The sequence below is a fragment of the Diachasma alloeum genome, unplaced genomic scaffold (assembly GCF_001412515.2).
Source record: "Diachasma alloeum isolate Michigan unplaced genomic scaffold, Dall2.0 Dall_scaffold_00294, whole genome shotgun sequence".
Taxonomy (NCBI): Eukaryota; Metazoa; Arthropoda; class Insecta; order Hymenoptera; family Braconidae; genus Diachasma; species Diachasma alloeum.
In genome coordinates this window covers 1,274,437-1,293,372 of record NW_021680433.1, presented here as the reverse complement: position 1 = coordinate 1,293,372, position 18,936 = coordinate 1,274,437, and the positions used below count along the sequence as shown (strand labels likewise).

General features: G+C 40.1%; 1 protein-coding gene across 5 annotated transcripts in view; it reads right to left on the bottom strand.

The window, feature by feature from the left end:
• LOC107039178 (bromodomain-containing protein 2) overlaps positions 1-14,972 on the bottom strand; it is a 38,441-nt gene extending 23,469 nt beyond the window's left edge. For 3 of the 5 annotated variants that reach the window (XM_015258670.1, XM_015258672.1, XM_015258673.1), the window contains exons 1-7: positions 14,454-14,972; positions 9,513-9,792; positions 8,563-8,614; positions 8,417-8,458; positions 5,549-5,992; positions 2,305-2,925; positions 192-269 (exon numbers count right to left, since the gene is read on the bottom strand). In XM_015258670.1, coding sequence (XP_015114156.1) covers positions 192-269; positions 2,305-2,925; positions 5,549-5,992; positions 8,417-8,458; positions 8,563-8,614; positions 9,513-9,523 — 1,248 coding nt within the window. In that variant the 5' untranslated portion in view covers positions 9,524-9,792; positions 14,454-14,972. Of the gene's footprint in view, positions 1-191; positions 270-2,304; positions 2,926-5,548; positions 5,993-8,416; positions 8,459-8,562; positions 8,615-9,512; positions 9,793-14,320; positions 14,363-14,453 lie in introns of those variants that run through there. The other 2 variants (XM_015258671.1, XM_015258674.1) reach the window with 2 other exon arrangements.
• Between the last annotated feature and the right edge of the window lie 3,964 nt (positions 14,973-18,936).

The window sequence follows — 18,936 nt, the reverse complement described above, 5'->3', positions numbered from 1 at the left end:
CAATTGAAAAAAAGATGACGAGACATCACAGATGAAGTGGCGAGATAGATGTTTGATCGAGTGAAATCAAATAAACAGAGAGGATGGATTTTTCTTTTCGAGTGAGGGAAAGCAATTCGATTCGATTGAAATGTTGGATTATTTGATTCAACTCAATCACAGATATGTTTGATGATAAATATTATGTGTACCTGTTGGGCCATTGCTCCCATGAGGGGCATGTTGGCCTGATGGAATGGCACAAGGCCGTCTTCCGCTTGCCTCGATGGCTGAAACAGCCCCATCATCAACCCCTCTGTTAGTATGTTAATGCAAATGACGTGATTATACATGCAAACCAACGACTATTACAACGATAAACTGTGACGATGAAAAAAAAAAATTTCATCATCAAATATTTAATATTCAAATTTATATTGTGGGACATTAATGAGTGATATCAACTTTATAATGGATTTTTGCATTAATAGTATATTTCAGCACATGTGGGGCAATATCGTCTTTAACGTGTGTGGGGTTTACAGCATGAGCCGAAGGTGAGTGATGTAACCACACACGTTAAGGACGAAATGTCCCAACAAGTACTGAACAAAATTTTATGTCACGAAGCCTGAAATCGGCTGAATTAGACACGAGACGCGAAGCGTCGAGTGTGTAATCCAGCCGGTTTCAGGCATGAGTGGCGTAAAAAATTTTAATTCGGATTTTAAAAAACACTTGGATTTGAAAATAATAAAAAACGAGTTTTTAGAGGATTTTTCGGTCTGAAAAAAATTAATTTAGATGAATTTCTGAAATTTTAATGAAAAAAAAAAATCATTTTAAAAATGAGAATGTCTTTCACTCCTATAAAACCCATATAAATGATCAAATAAATGATTAAAAATATACGAAAATCTCAATTTTCGTCAACTTCTACACTAAAAATTATTTTTCTATCCTTCTCTGACTCCGTAAAAGAGGCAAATATATTTATTACATAAAAAAAAAATCCCAAAAGACCCAAAAAAAATTCGAGACTGCTACAAAATCTCCAAAATCCTGTAAATAATTTTGAAGAATAAAATAGCTATATGGGAACCCCTCTCGCCCCTTAGTTTCGTAAAAACATTGAGGAATGAATAAATACGATCATACCACTAAAATAAATCCCCAGGCTATTGCCAAACTCCTTGAAATAATTTCAAAAGACACAAAATAAAAAAATAATTCCCATTTCTCGCCTCCTTCCTACCCCCTTACCTTCCTGATCTCTCAACGTTACCCTAAAAAACATCTCTACTTGATATTCACTTCCAACAATTGATCAAATACCCCAACTAATCCAAAATGAGTTCCCAGAAGAGTAGAAAAAATCCCCAAACGATTCCCAAATCTCCAAAACTTTAAGAATAATACAAATAAAAACTGAATAAATCCATCAATCCCCCAACACTTCCACAAAATCTTAAAAATACCATCCAAAAACACAAAAATAATGAAAAAAATCACGACTTCAATTAATTTCCACCTGTAACATCTCAACTCGATATTCACCCCCAAAAATGCTCAAATACCCCAACTAATCCAAAATGGGTTCCCAAAAGAGTAGAAAAAATCCCCAAATGATTCCCAAATCTCCAAAACTTTAAGAATAATACAAATAAAAACTGAATAAATCCATCAATCCCCCAACAATTCGATAAAATTCTAAAAATACGATCCAAAAACACCAAAATGATGAAAAAAATCACGACTTCAATTAATCCCCACCCTGAACAACATCTCAACTCGATATTCACCCCCAAAAATGATCAAATACCCCAACTAATTCAAAATGAGTTCCCAGAAGAGTAGAAAAAATCCCCAAATGATTCCCAAATCTCCAAAACTTTAAAAATAATACAAATAAAAACTGAATAAATCCATCAATTCCCCAACAATTCGATAAAATCCTAAAAATACGATCCAAAAACACCAAAATGATGAAAAAAATCACGACTTCAATTAATCCCCACCTGTAACATCTCACCTCAATATTCACCCCCAAAAAATGCTCAAACACCCCAATAAATTAACCCCTCACGTACGGGGTCGACGCTATGCCATCGACCCGTGAAAATATGAATGACTCTTTAAAATTGATTATTTAATCGCCATTAAATTTTACTTGTATCGAGCGTACTCCACGCTTGGAAACAAAAGGGCCCCGCCCACGAGGGGTTAAAAAAATCCCCAAACACTTTCCAAATCTCCAAAATCACCGTCAAATAAAATAAAAAAACTCCCGAAAAACCACTAGAATGCTAAACTGCTAGCCCTTACCTTCTTGATCTGTCTCCCAGACTCCCTCCTCGTTGGTATTTTAGCAATTTTCGAGTCCATCGGTGGATACATAGGTTCAAACGAATTAGCAGTGGGTGTAGTTGTATCCGCCTTTCTCTTAACCCCTTTTTTGAGTTTAGCTGGTTGAGATGGTGGCAGAACAGTGGGTGCTGCTGCTACCTGAGGTGTCGGTTGTACTGGTGGTGTTGGTGGTTCAATGGCCGGTTGTGCATGATAACCAGTGGCTGGTGGTACAACTTGTTGGGGTAAAGAGTTGTGTGTTGCCATTGGTATAACACTTATAGTCAGTGGTGGAGCTATTGTCGTGGTATTGGTGCTACCAGGAACAGTTGGTGGTGCTTGGGTGCCAATTGGGGGCATTGGTACAGCGCCAGTTGTGCCTGTTGTTGTGGCCGTTGGTGGGAGACTGTTGGGCACACTTGAGGATACTGTCGCTGCACCTGACGATGGACGACCTCTACCAACACCTGCCACTGGACCTGGCACTGCTCCCGGCGCTGGGGGGCCTGGCAGGGGCGCCACACGACCCACTTTCTTCCCTTTTGGACCTTTTGTCACTGGTGCCTCTAGCTCCATCTCCTCTCGGGGCATTTGTGCTACCTGGGAAGGGGGAAATGCATTTTTGGGAGACGTTGACGTTGATGTTTTTTGAGGGAAGTGCATGTGGGGGAGATAATTAGTCAATTAAGGCCCGGGTGTACTATCTTTCGAATGTTATCTGGATTTTTTTCATCTTTCGTAATCCAAAATTGTCAATTGAGTGCTACATTATGTAGAAATTCCCAAAAATTATGATAGAATGATTAAAAAAATTGAAAAAATTCTGAACTTTTTCAAAGAGCGGTTTAAATGAGATTCTGAATGAGTTGAAAAAAGTGGAAATTACAAATATCTGATTCGCTGTGGCAAATTATCTATTAGCTGTCAGTTTCCATGGTGGATAACAAAACACTAACTCCTCATGGGAAGTGACAGCTAGGTATCTCAATTTTCAAAACAGTGGTATGTAGTCATCTGCCATTTTTATGTGATAAAAGTGTGATTAAAAAATTCTCCAAAATATTACAACTTTTTTCAAAGAGCCTTTTCCGTAATAAATGTCTCTGTGCAGTGTGGGAAAAGATTTACGAAATTAGTCTTCCCCCTGGATGATATTGGGTGACAGGCCGCCATTTGTCACCGTAAATCAGATACATTTTTCAATTTCTTATTATTCAACTTATTCTGAATATAAATTAGAAATGGTCTTTGAAAAAATTAAGAATTTTTTCTACTATTTTTTGATTATTCATTCACAATTTTTGAAAACTTCTGCATGATGCAGGACTTAATTGACAATTTCAGATGACGAAGGATGAAAAAAAACATCGAGATAACGTTCGAAAGATAGTACACCCGGGCCTTAATGAGGAATTTTAAGTATCAAGTCAAAAACTTTATTGTTTTCTCATAGTTTAGGGAAAATTGGGGAAGATTTTTTTGTGAAAATTTAATTGTCGAGAAAAGAGAAGAAACTAATAAGTGAGGACTAACTGTGATATTCGACTTTACGAAATTAAAATAGAGTTCAAATTAAATTAAAATATGAACTTGGAAGAAATTTTATATAATTGACGTTTTTTAGTCATTGAGGGCATACATAAGTGTAAAACAAAGAAAACGTTTGTAAGATCAACGAGATGAATACATAAATAATAATTTTCTAGAAAAATGTATTTGGACTTTATTTTTATAAAACCACTTCTGGGGGAGATGATTAATGAATTAATGATAAAAGTTGAAGGTTCACAAGCCCAATGATTTTTTTATCTCGATAATGGGAGGGTTTAGATGAAAATGAGAAAAGAATTTGTTTTCTTTTGAAAATTGAATTAATGAAGAATGTTCAATCTCAAGTCAAAAACTTCATTATTTTTCAATTGTTTAGAGAAAATTTCCAAAGTTATTTTTTGTTGGGAATTTAACTCTCTAGAAAAATGAATTTTGATATTTTATCTAAAATCACGCGTGGAAGAGATAATTAATAAATTAATAATGAAAGTTGAAGCTTTACATGTCCAATTATTTTTCTCATCTTGATAATGAGAAAGTTTATATAAAAAATTATAAATGATTTTTTTTTTAACTGAATTAATGAAGAATGTTCATTTTCAAGTCAAAAACTTCATCATTTTTCAATTGTTTAGAAGAAACTGCTCAGGATATTTTTTGTTGGGAATTTAACTCCCCAGAAAAATGAATTTTTATATTTTGTCTAAAATCACTCGTGGGGAAGGTAATTAATAAATTAATAATGAAAGTTGAAGCTTCACATGTCCAATTATTTTCTCATCCTGATAATGAGAAAGTTTATATAAAAAATTATAAATGATTTTTTAAAAATTGAATTAATGGAGAATGTTCATTTTTCATGTTAAAAACTTCGTAATTGTCTCATTGTTTATAAACAATTCCTCAATATATTTTTTTCTCAGAATTTAATTCTCTAAAAAAATCTTCGTATTCTAAAACTACTCCTGAACGAGACAATTGCCGATTTTAAACTATAAATTGAAGACGAAAATGTGAAAAAAACTCGTCCAATTCTCTAATCAAATTCCCCGAAGGGCCTCACAAATAATTTCGTTCGCCCTCCCTATCAATTAAAATCCATCAATATTAAGGGTGCCAAGTGAATTTGAAAAAAGATTCAAAAAAAAAATTTTTCTTTCCCTCCATCATTGGAGAAATATGTATTCATCCATCCGACGAAATTTCAAACCCGCAACCGGAACTAGACATCGAGAAAATAAATGCGGAAAATCCTCTATTTCGCGTGACGAACCTCGAGAAAGCATGGGATCAAATGGGTACGGCGGGTTGAATTATCTCTCTTATTCATCCCGGTACCCCATTGTTTTTTGTCGCCATCACATTGAATACACCATTCCCCATATCTTCAAATTTTTTCAAATTTTTCTTGAGTTCCTAGGGGGTGGAAACGTTCAATTTAATCAAAACTCCACAAGAGGCCGTGTATAAGACTGATTTTGTTTATTTAATTTCTCGATATCCATAAGTTCTAAAATTTAAAAATTGTCACCGATGTTCACCATCTGTCTAATACTATTAATTAAAAAAATTATAACTTTGTTGGTGAATGTCAATTTTCAAGGTCATCGCCAAATTCACTTGGCACCCTTAATTCACAAATAACAAAAAAATAATTAAAAAATAATCTTACCTTCGTTAGAAACAGTTTCTCGAGTGCTTGTGCCATAACAACAACATCCTCCCCCGGTTTGTTGTAAACATAACAATTTCTGAACATTGTATTGAAGTCCTGGATAGCCTCTCGCGCTGACCAGTAGTACGTATTCTCCAGGCGTTTCTTTATCGTTCCCAGATCCATCGGTTGCTTTATTATCTTGTGATAATCCGGTAGATTGAGTTTTTTCGCGTCCACCGGCTGCTGAAAGGGCCAGGCAAACTGGTGCTTCCATACTGGTTTTAGGACAGCTTTCTGGAGGAACTGAAGTTGATTTGTCACTCTTCCTGGCCTCGTGGGTGGTGGTACCACAGGTGGCTGGACAATGCCATTGACCGGCTCGACTGTCGGCTCATCGCGGGGCGGTGGAGTCTTCGCAGGTACAAATTTTGCTCCTGTCGTTGTGCCAGGGGCGCTTGTCTGATTAAAAATAAAACGAATTTTCTCTAAATTCACGTTAATTCACGTCCAGTGGATCAACAACTTCATGATTGACTTGTGTCCAGTTGAAAATTTATTTATTTCGATTTACGAGTTTTGATTTACGGTAATTTTTACTTATTTGCCCTAGTTTTTTTTTTACTTTTACATTTTTTAAGACGAACGTACACTGAGAGAAAAACGGCAAAGTTCTCAAACGAGTCTTACTTGTGCCAAGAGAATAGTTTTTTATCAAAATGATTTTTTTGTGTCAAACATGCAAGGAGTGCGCGGGAATGAAAAATTTTTGTCGCAAAAATAGATTTAGTAGTTGAAAAAAAATTGCATTCTCTGTAGACGCAAGAAATGTCATTTCTAGCACTACTCCTTCGTTATTCGATACTCCCACACGTATTTTGCTCCCGAAAAATCTTTGTTTTATGCGCAACAAGGGATAGTAGTTTTTTGTTTCGGCTGGCTAATAATCACAGACAAGAAATGAACCCTTAAATGAAACAATAATAATGATATGATAGCAATCTTGTAACTTGGGGATAAAATATTTGTTGATAAATTTCCCTCTATGAGATATTTTCATCCTGAAAGGGCACCGTCTGGTGTGAATTATCCGCCTCTTGAGACAAATATTTCGTTGCTGTCGAAAGCAGAACAATTATTCATGTTTGAGACTTTCAAATTCGAACCAAACAAATTCTTTTTTGGCAATTTTCAACTAGCGATTTTGTTGGCCCAAAAAGACTTGTTTGACAACGTGTCCGTTTTTCTCTCAGTGTAGTGTTATCCTCACCCCTTTGGAGCATCTTTTCATTTTCCTAATCATTCGAATTGTTCACAAAAATGTGTTTGGATATATTTTTTTTAAGAATTCTGGGGGAAACAATTAGTAAATTAATGAGGAATTTCAATTCTCAAGTCGAAAACTTCATCGTTTTCTAACAGTTGAGAGAAAATTGCTAAAGATTTTTTTTTGGGGGAATTTAATTGTCTAAAAAAAAGAAGAAACTAATAAATGTCCAGTTGAAAATTCATTTATTTCGATTTACGTTAATTTTCATTTATTAATCCTAGTTTTTTTTACTTTTGTATTTTTTAACACGAATTTAGTGTTATCCTCACGCTATTGTAACAACTTATTTAATTTTCTTAATCATTTTGATTATCGACTCAATTCATTTCATTTCAGTGGGGGATTTATTTGCAATGAATGAATAATTTCATATTTTGGGGAAGATTTCGTAGATTACAAGATAATTTGCTTCTGAAATCGACCGTTAATGAGATAATTACGTAATTAAGCCTTCTTAAGGGTCTTTAACCTCACTCGGAGATGAAAGACCTCTATTTATTATTCTATGACTAATTATTTGTTTTATTATCTTGGTAATGAGGTGATTTAGGAGGAAATGTCATAAAACATTTTTTGTAGGAAAACTTGTAAACTGCATAAAATGTCTAGAGACATTTTTTACTAGAACTACTCATTGATAAAATAATTCCGCTTTTTGAAGTCTTTTTTTGTAAACAACATCTTTAAAAAAAATCTGTCTGTTAATTACGTAATTACCTGGGTAATGAGGTATTTAACGACGAAATGTCTGAAGACATTTTTTTAAGGCTATAAAATTCTCCACATAAAGTGTATGCTGACATTTTTCGCTGAATTAAATAGTTTCAAAGATATTGACGTTTGAAAATCGACACAACTTTGATAATTTTACACTTCACCACGGGATGATTGCTGAATCATCTCGATTATGAATATTTTGAGAAAAGTTTTTGGTAGAATATTTTATAAACTACAAAAAAGGTATAGAGACATTTTTAGCTGGAACTACTCATCAACAAGATAATCAAACGTTTATAAAACTGTTGCATTGCAAAAAACATTTTGGAAAAAAACTGTCTTATTTAATAAAAAAATGTTCATTATTACCCAGAAAAATTATTGACTTGAATCATATAAAATCTTCGAATAAACAAATGTTTTTTATTCAAAAAATTTTTTCAAAAACTGTTCGATTGTAAAAAACGTGTTGAAAAAACAATCTGTCTTTGTTAATTACGTAACTATCTAATTAATGAGGTATTTTACGCCAAAACGTCTGGAGATATTTTTTTAAGGCTATAAAATTCTCCACATAAAGTGTATTCTGACATTTTTGGCTAAATTAAATAGTTTCAAAGCTATTGACGTTTGAAAATCGTCTCTTCCCGTTGGAATATCGATTTCGTAAATATTTGAAGAAGTTGTGTACTTGTCATGATTTATTTATAGTTCTTTAGAAGAGCGTTTCTCTCGAGTCGTAAAAGTTTAACTATTTTAGTGGACAAAGCAAACATTGTCGTTGAATTTTTAAGCTGAGGGACCATAAATTCGAGAGTTGTTGGGGATTTGAGTCTTACCTTCGGTATATTACACAGCCTTTCGCGCTCCTCCACGTCTAACTGCAATTGCAATGGATAAACAACAACATATTAATTATCTTTTGAATCCACGAAAGGGTTAAAACAGTCAATGGAATTTATAGAGGTTAAAGAATAATTCTTACGGAGTTGTTCTGCGAATTGGTGTCCACCTGCTGCTGCATGGTTGCTTCGTTTCTGTAAATAAATGGAGGATACAATTCCCTTAGGATTTTAAACAAATCGTCGATCGTTCACTGAATAGATAATTAAAAGTGGAAATTTCACGTTTTACTTCAGGATTTCATCATTCGTTAATTGATTAATTGTTTAAATAACGCGACGTTTGGGAGGAAAATTGCAGAGATATTTGTGGAGTTCCTCAGCCACAAGAAGTTTCTGTGGCCATTTTCCTCGGAAGGTATTAATTATTGAGATAATTTAAAAATTAAGAATGGCAAAATCCCAAATTTCTCTGGAATATTTTATCCCTTGACAATTCCTCAATTATCTTGCGAAGGATTGAACTGAGAGAAAAATGTTACGGGAAACTTTTGCAGAGAATTTGATTCTCCCCAAAAAATGTCCAGTGACATTCAGTCACAAGTCCACTCGTTAACGAGATAATTGGATATTTAACAGGAGTGGACAATTACCGAAAACTACCAATTTCGCTCGACTGATTTTGACAGTTGCTTATTCGTTAATTATCTCGATTATGAGTGGATTTAGAGAAAAATTGTTAATGAACATTTTTTTAGAGAATCAAATTGTCTACAAAAAACGTCCCATGGCATTCAGTCGTAAGTCCACGCATTAACGAGATATTAACGAAAAACTGTCAAAGATCATTGGAAAATTTATCAATAACACGAACGGTTTTCAATCATCAATAGCTCTGAATCGGCAGAGTGAAATGCAACAATTTTTTTCTCATTTCCAAGGTATTTTTACGGACTTTACAATGAGATCTGACTCGCTGAAATCGCTTCGTTGGGTCGGAAGATATTGATGATTGAAGGCGATACATTAAATCTCATCCTCAAATAATTGATCTGATGGTGAAAAAATAAGAAAATCGTGGGATGTGATTTACCTTTCCGACATAAATGGTACATAAATGCAATGTAGCAGTTAACTGCCTTACGTTGATGCTCAATGCTACGAGGCTTCATCAACAATTGAGGTGACAATGATACAATTGATCATTGTTGTACATGAAAATTCCTTTACGAAGACACTTCTACCAATTCTTGACGATCACGTTGAGGCATAACAGCAAGTAATAGCCTACCAGAAGGTAGTTACTTGATATGTCAGCCCTGGAAACCAACGGTTAACCCCAGTACTCCACCCGCAATTCGAGATAGAAACATCTGCATAAACAAAATTATTCAAAATTTAAGATTGCAGGTAATAAAATAAAAAGTGTTATTTCTATCATCAGAAATTATTCAACAAAACATCATAAATTGAACTGATATTGATAATTGAATTGATAATCACCCCCATCAAAAAATAAAGCTAATTATTTCAATCATCAGAAATTATTTACGAAAATATTTCAACAAAAAATCATAATTCGACTCAATTAAAATCAAAACTTGAATTCTTAAAATTAATGAGTTTATAATAGAGAGTAAAGCCGTGAAATTTCATGTTAAAAATATGAAATCACTGAATGTAATGATTAAATATTGATGATGAGCTTTTGGCGCCAAAAAATATAACTATTCTCTGAACGATTTTCTGTGTTTTTTGGAGTAAAAAAATTGTTTTCAACAATTTTTCTTCGTTTACATTTCACAAATAAATAAAACGATGAAAGTTGAAGCAATTTCTGACTGAGAAATCATCACTAATGAACATAATAGAATAAAAACTGATTAAAACTAAATTTTAGGTGGCAAAATATTGATCACGTGGCAGTAAAAGTTCCCCAGTGTCTCGCAAAAATGTACAACCTCATGAAAAATTCCACACGACTGACAGCCTCCCCTCCCCCAACCGTCATTTAGGCGCCAAAAATGATGTTTACGTGTCAGAGTGCCCCTAGCCCCTAAAAACCCTCTCCAACCCCTAGAAACCTCAAAAACACCTGAGAAGACCTCCCAAAATCCTAGACAACTTTCCTCCCCCCGAAACCGATTTCAAAAACTCCAACTTTATTTTCCTCTTCTGGAAACCCCCTAAAAAAAATCTCAGACCCCCTAGAAATCGCCTCTGCGGATTCCCCTGTTCCCCTCGCCCCTGAAACCCCAAAAACCACCTTCACAAGTAGGTCCCCAAAGTAGGCCAAGCAAGATCCACTCTCCCGCGATCAATCCCCATCGCCTGCAGTAGTCCCCCTTGGCACCCCCTGAACCCCCCTAGACCACCTGCACCCCTAAAAACCCTCGCCAAACCCCCTAAAACCCTCCCAAATCCCGAAAACCAGAGAAACGCCGCCCAAACCTCCACGAGGAGTCCCCCAACACATCACCTCAGGGTCAGACCCCCAGTCCCCTAACCCCCTCGCTACTATAAAAACTCCCTCACCCACCCCTAGCCCCCGAAAAATCCTCTAAACCCACATCAACACCCTCAGCACTTCCAGCACGCATCCCCCACCCAAATGACCCTTTCCTCCGTCGTTTAGGCGCCAAAAATGATGTTTACGTATCAGAGTGCCCCTGGCCCCTAAAACCACTCTCCAACCCCTAGAAACCTCAAACACACCTGAGAAGACCTCCCAAAATCCTGGACAACTTCCCTCCCCCCGAACCGATCTAAAAAATTCAAACTCCATTTTCCTCCTCTCAAAACCCCCCAAAAAAAATCTCAGACCCCCTAGAAATCGCCTCTACGGATTTCCCTGTTCCCCTCACCCCTGAAACCCCAAAAACCACCTTCACAAGTAGGTCCCCAAAGTAGGCCAAGCACGATCCACTCTCCCGCGATCAATCCCCATCGCCTGCAGTAGTCCCCCTTGGGACCCCCTGAACCCCCCTAGACCACCTGCACCCCTAAAAACCCTCGCCAAACCCCCTAAAACCCTCCCAAATCCCGAACACCAGAGAAACGCCGCCCAAACCTCCACGAGGAGTCCCCCAACACATCACCTCAGGGTCAGACCCCCAGTCCCCTAACCCCCTCGCTACTATAAAAACTCCCTCACCCACCCCTAGCCCCCGAAAAATCCTCTAAACCCACATCAACACCCTCAGCACTTCCAGCACGCATCCCCCACCCAAATGACCCTTTCCTCCGTCGTTTAGGCGCCAAAAATGATGTTTACGTATCAGAGTGCCCCTGGCCCCTAAAACCACTCTCCAACCCCTAGAAACCTCAAACACACCTGAGAAGACCTCCCAAAATCCTGGACAACTTCCCTCCCCCCGAACCGATCTAAAAAATTCAAACTCCATTTTCCTCCTCTCAAAACCCCCCAAAAAAAATCTCAGACCCCCTAGAAATCGCCTCTACGGATTTCCCTGTTCCCCTCACCCCTGAAACCCCAAAAACCACCTTCACAAGTAGGTCCCCAAAGTAGGCCAAGCACGATCCACTCTCCCGCGATCAATCCCCATCGCCTGCAGTAGTCCCCCTTGGGACCCCCTGAACCCCCCTAGACCACCTGCACCCCTAAAAACCCTCGCCAAACCCCCTAAAACCCTCCCAAATCCCGAACACCAGAGAAACGCCGCCCAAACCTCCACGAGGAGTCCCCCAACACATCACCTCAGGGTCAGACCCCCAGTCCCCTAACCCCCTCGCTACTATAAAAACTCCCTCACCCACCCCTAGCCCCCGAAAAATCCTCTAAACCCACATCAACACCCTCAGCACTTCCAGCACGCATCCCCCACCCAAATGACCCTTTCCTCCGTCGTTTAGGCGCCAAAAATGATGTTTACGTATCAGAGTGCCCCTGGCCCCTAAAACCACTCTCCAACCCCTAGAAACCTCAAACACACCTGAGAAGACCTCCCAAAATCCTGGACAACTTCCCTCCCCCCGAACCGATCTAAAAAATTCAAACTCCATTTTCCTCCTCTCAAAACCCCCCAAAAAAAATCTCAGACCCCCTAGAAATCGCCTCTACGGATTTCCCTGTTCCCCTCACCCCTGAAACCCCAAAAACCACCTTCACAAGTAGGTCCCCAAAGTAGGCCAAGCACGATCCACTCTCCCGCGATCAATCCCCATCGCCTGCAGTAGTCCCCCTTGGGACCCCCTGAACCCCCCTAGACCACCTGCACCCCTAAAAACCCTCGCCAAACCCCCTAAAACCCTCCCAAATCCCGAACACCAGAGAAACGCCGCCCAAACCTCCACGAGGAGTCCCCCAACACATCACCTCAGGGTCAGACCCCCAGTCCCCTAACCCCCTCGCTACTATAAAAACTCCCTCACCCACCCCTAGCCCCCGAAAAATCCTCTAAACCCACATCAACACCCTCAGCACTTCCAGCACGCATCCCCCACCCAAATGACCCTTTCCTCCGTCGTTTAGGCGCCAAAAATGATGTTTACGTATCAGAGTGCCCCTGGCCCCTAAAACCACTCTCCAACCCCTAGAAACCTCAAACACACCTGAGAAGACCTCCCAAAATCCTGGACAACTTCCCTCCCCCCGAACCGATCTAAAAAATTCAAACTCCATTTTCCTCCTCTCAAAACCCCCCAAAAAAAATCTCAGACCCCCTAGAAATCGCCTCTACGGATTTCCCTGTTCCCCTCACCCCTGAAACCCCAAAAACCACCTTCACAAGTAGGTCCCCAAAGTAGGCCAAGCACGATCCACTCTCCCGCGATCAATCCCCATCGCCTGCAGTAGTCCCCCTTGGGACCCCCTGAACCCCCCTAGACCACCTGCACCCCTAAAAACCCTCGCCAAACCCCCTAAAACCCTCCCAAATCCCGAACACCAGAGAAACGCCGCCCAAACCTCCACGAGGAGTCCCCCAACACATCACCTCAGGGTCAGACCCCCAGTCCCCTAACCCCCTCGCTACTATAAAAACTCCCTCACCCACCCCTAGCCCCCGAAAAATCCTCTAAACCCACATCAACACCCTCAGCACTTCCAGCACGCATCCCCCACCCAAATGACCCTTTCCTCCGTCGTTTAGGCGCCAAAAATGATGTTTACGTATCAGAGTGCCCCTGGCCCCTAAAACCACTCTCCAACCCCTAGAAACCTCAAACACACCTGAGAAGACCTCCCAAAATCCTGGACAACTTCCCTCCTCCCGAACCAATCGAAAAAATTCAAACTCCATTTTCCTCCCCTCAAAACCCCAAAAAAAAAATCTCAGACCCCCTAGAAATCGCCTCTGCGGATTCCCCTGTTCCCCTCACCCCTGAAACCCCAAAAACCACCTTCACACGTAGGTCCCCAAAGTAGGCCAAGCACGATCCACTCTCCCGCGATCAATCCCCATCGCCTGCAGTAGTCCCCCATGGGACCCCCTGAACCCCCCTAGACCACCAGCACCCCTAAAAACCCTCTCCAAACCCCCTAAAACCCTCCCAAATCCCGAACACCAGAGAAACGCCGCCCAAACCTCCACGAGGAGTCCCCCAACACATCACCTCAGGGTCAGACCCCCAGTCCCCTAACCCCCTCGCCCCTACAAACACTCCCTCACGCACCCCTAACCCCCCTAGACCCCCACACCCCTAAAAAATCCCTTCAGAAACCCCCGAAAAATCCTCTAAACCCACATCAACACCTCCAGCACTCCGAGCACGTATCACCCGCACCCACATCCCTCCACCGTCCCTTCCTCGTCCCCTTGTGCCCCCCCTGGCCCCTATAAAAACATTCCCGGTGCCCCTGGGGCCCCCCTAGATCCCGAAAACACCAGGAAAAACCCAGAAAAAACGGAAAACCCCTCGAAAACGTAAAATTCCACTCACAGACACACAATTAGGCATCGCCATTCATTCAACATGGCGGTGCTCCCACCGAAGAAAGCTCCCAAGGGCCCCCCCTCCCTGCCCCCTGCCCCACCAGTCAAATACTAAAGTGAGAAACCAACTTGATTCTTACCTGCTTAAAAATCCCATTAAAAACTCCAAAAATCAGTCGTGCACACAGTATTTATCAATAAAAAATTTCACAAATTCACTGGCTATTGTTGGACACACACACGCACTAACGCCTTAACGCCGATAATTCCACAAGCGCTTTCTCCCTTGATGAGTTTGGTTGGTCCGTTTGGGTATTATGGCCGACCCCGAAGTTGTTTCTCCCACCGTTTGTCACTACCACTCACTTTTACGAATGCGTCTGTCTCACTCGATAAACGCCGTGGTAACGTTCAGTTCAACTTAACACGACGCGCGGGGTTTTAACGAATTCAGGGGACACTTGTTCTTCATTATTGGAAAGGGTTTCGACGGATTTTCTCGGGGAATCGGTGTGGGGAACGGGATTTTTTCCACTCGGGGGGATCGTTTTTTTTTCGATGAGTATTTTTCACACCGTCCGAGCGAGAAGGTAACGATCGCTTCGGGTATCCAACAATGGCTACGAGATTCTGTTCCAGTGTTTCTTGGGTTCAGGGCGCCAGACACGGACACACACTAAGTAGGGTGTGCCACTACTCCTTGATTTTATACTGCGGCGGGAGGGGGGAGCGCCGACTGGGCGAGACGGGATTGGCTGCAGTGGGGAGCCCTGGGGGAAATAAATATTTTGAGTTTCGGTTTTTTGTATTTTGTTTTTATTTTTTCTGTTGCGGGGTTTACAGTTTTTTTAATGAAAATAGGGGGTTTTTTAGTTTTCCATCTGCGACTGTTGGTGGGGATTTTTTTGAATTTCTTTTATTGCAGATTTAAATATTTTTGGAAATTGGGGCACGGGGTTTTTTAATTATTGGAAGAGGGTCTTATTTGTTTCTGAATAAATGCGATTTTTTTTCGATTCTATATTTGTTTGGGGGTGAATTGGCGGCGGTTCCTGTTGATGGGGATTTTTTTTATTGCAGATTAGAACAGTTTTTGGAAATAGGGGGTCATAATGAGAGGTGGCGACGACTGCTGATGTTGATGGGTTTTCTTTTTCGGTTAATAAAGGATTTTTGTTTTTTTTTCAAGTTCACAACAGAAATGGGAATTGTTTATTTTTATTTTTCTTGTTTTATTCCGCTGCTTATTGTTTATTTTTAATTGGAAGGAAGGGTTTTTTTCAAGGTCAAATTCGAGATCGCAAAGTAGAAGTGGGGGGCCAACCAATGACATCACTGGGATCCAATCCCAGGATCCAATCAAATCACTCGGAACGAAGCGATAGCGGGGGGAGGGGGGGTCAACCAATGAGATCACTGGGTTTTTTGATCTCATTGGTTGGCCCCCCCACTATCGCTTCGTTCCGAGTGATCTGATTGGTTGTCCCCGCAAGAGTCGTTAGTTTAGAGAGCACTTGGGGGCTCCAGCATCTACGTTGCGACCTCGAATGTAGGCCTTCCTGTAGAAACTTTTCCTCCGTTTTCAGGAGTGGGAGACACGGATACAAATGGAAATCACGGGAGAGGGGGTACCCACCGAAGGAAAATTTTATACTGGAAGACCTAGAGGCAGTCGCTGCTTCTGTTTATGGCGATAGAATTTTGAATTTTTTTTGGGGTCTTTTTGAAGTTCTGAAAGGCGATGGAGGTTGTTTATTTTTGATTGAAGGGGGAAAGTTTTTTTAGGACCAATGGGTAGCGGCGACTTCTATTGATGTTGATAAGATTTTTTTTTATTGTTGTCAGTAATGGATTTTTGGCGGTTTTTTTTTGAGTTTTTGAAAGGTTTTTTGGGGTTTGTAAACAGGGAGAGGTTCTTTATTTTTTATTGGAGGAGAGGGTTTTTTTAGGACCAATAGGCAGTAGCGACTTCTGTTAATGTTGATGAAAATTTTAATTGCTGTTCATAACTAATTTTTGGGGAATTTTTTGGAGTTCTCGGAGGCATTTTTGGGGTTCGAAAACAAGGAGAGGTTTTTCATTTTTTAAATATTTTTTTAGGACCAATAGGGAGCCGCGTCATCTCTCGAGTTGATGGGGATTTTTTTTACCTTTGGGTCTTTTTACCTTTGGGTTTTTTTACCTGGGTTTTAGGGGATTTTTTGGAGTTTTCGGGGACATTTTTGGGGTTCGAAAACAAGGAGAGATTTTTCATTTTTTTTGCGGATTTTTTTTAGGACCAATAGGAAGCCGCGGCATCTCTCGAGTTGATGGGGATTTTTTTTGTCAATAATGGATTTTTGGGGAATTTTTTGGAGTTTTTGGAGGCATTTTTGGAGTTCGAAAAAAGGGGCAAGTGGTTTATGTTTCATTGAAGGAGAAATTTTTTTTTCATTTCAAGGCTCAATAGGCGGTAGTGCCTTCTGCTAATGTTGATGGATATTTTTTTTTCAGAATTTTTCAGAGATTTTGGGGGATTCTTCTCGTTCGGGATAATTTTTTTAGAAGTTCGCGCGTTTTTTGGCGGATCGTGAGGGACGGGAGTGGGGATACGATTCGGTTCCAGTTGTTCCTCGACATCTACCCGAGATGCACTGCGAGATGACGTAGCCACTGATGCAATTGATAAACAAACAATGATTAGCAAAAATTCAGTGGGAAAATTGTTTTATTATTTTTTGAACCCTCGGAAAATTGTTTTGAGGGATTTCCCGAGGAATTTTCGGATTTTCCCCGCCTTTTTGGACGTCGCGTCACCCCGGGTTCCGCCATGCTGGCAAAATGGCGCCGGCGGGAGGGGGGCGATGGGATTTTTGGGATTGAATTCCCGGAAAATGGAAAATCCGGGATTTTCGGGGGAATTCTGCGCGAAATTTTTTTTCAACGAATTTTTCACTCAATGGGGCCCTCGAGGTGACTCGGACCCGCCCACGAGGTGCCACGGAGATGCGACTACGTGTCAAGACGGCGTATCGATTGCGGAGAAAATACGTGAGTCAAATTGAAAATTAATTTGCAATTGAGGAAATTCTTGCTGATAATTTTGGGGGTGCGGATTGAGAGATGATTGTGATAATTCGAGGCACTAATTGTCACTGGATATTTTCACGGGTTTTCGGGGGGCTTTTCCGAGCACTTGGAGATGCCTGGGGCGTCACTCGTGGCGAATATGGCGGACTTTCACGAAGCACTTGGAGTGGATTATTTTTACGACACTTTTTGGATTTTTTTGGGAGGCGTTGGGGGGCCTTGGGGGGTGATTTCGACCGGATTTGACGGGGCGATCGGGATTTTTGGGGTCGAGAGGGGGTGGGAGGCCGTCAAAGAGAGTTTTTTCGGGATTTCTGGGGATTTGATTATTGGGAGGTATTGAAGGCGAATGCTCTGGACGCTTTATCAAGGCGGGTTTGTAAGTTGGCGTTGGGAGGGGGCGTTGAGGAAGCTCGAGAAGGTGGCGGGAGGTTTAAAGCGAGGTTTGAGATCCAGTTGAGCCACCAGGAACTTAAATGAATTCAATAATTGTTGATGAGAGTGGAGATTGATAATGTAGTTGAACTCCGTTGAAAATACAGCTGGATGAAGCATAAAATCACGGGGATGAGAGGCACACAGACTTTGTGCATCGATAATGATGACAATTGCTCTCGATCTTGTCTCTAGCTCTCCTCATCGAACACTGACTCATTCCCAAACTCTCTCATCTCAGCATACTCTAATTACTTTCTTCGTTACCTAGCACTCTCTCCCTCGCAGCTACACTCATTCTCCATACTCTTTGTCAGCCACAATAATCTCTTGCATTCCGTCACCCAGGCCACACGCATCACCCAAAATCTCCATCTAGCATAAACATTATTATTTTACAAACAGTCACTCGCTCCAAACACTTGTCATATCACACCTCAGTTCCATAAACTCAATCTCAAACCTATTGTCTCTATTTGGTCTTTCTGATCTGATTCATTGCCTTTTTTGCCTCACACATGCAGTCACTCACGTATCGCACTCTTTTCTCTTTCATTTCTTCATGCCCTTATTTCATTGATTATTCAGGAAAATTTATAATCTTATGTTGAATGTGAAATTATCCTGGTAATGAGGGCCTTCAGAAGAGAATGTTGAGAGACATTCTTTGTTGGGAATTAAATTCTCTACAAAAAGGGTCTCATTCTCATATTTCTTCCTAAAATCACCTGTTAACGAGTGAGATTGAATATATAGACTCATATCATTCATATAAAATGACTAATTATTCATTTTATTCCCAGATAAATTTCATTTTTGTATCAATTGAATTTTTTTGTATCAATTGAATCGACTAATGAATTTTCCAAGTCTTTGATTATTGCCTTTTTGCCTTACACATGCAGTCATTCACGTATTGCACTTTTTTCTCTTTCATTTCTTCATGCCCTTATTTCATTGATAATTCAGGAAAATTTATAATCTTATGTTAAATGTGAAATTATCCTGGTAATGAGGGGTTTCAGAAGAAACGTTAACGTCATTGCAAAAATAATATCATTTTTTATATTTTCTATTTAACTAGTATCACCCTTTCGCAAATGGAATCGAATAATCTTT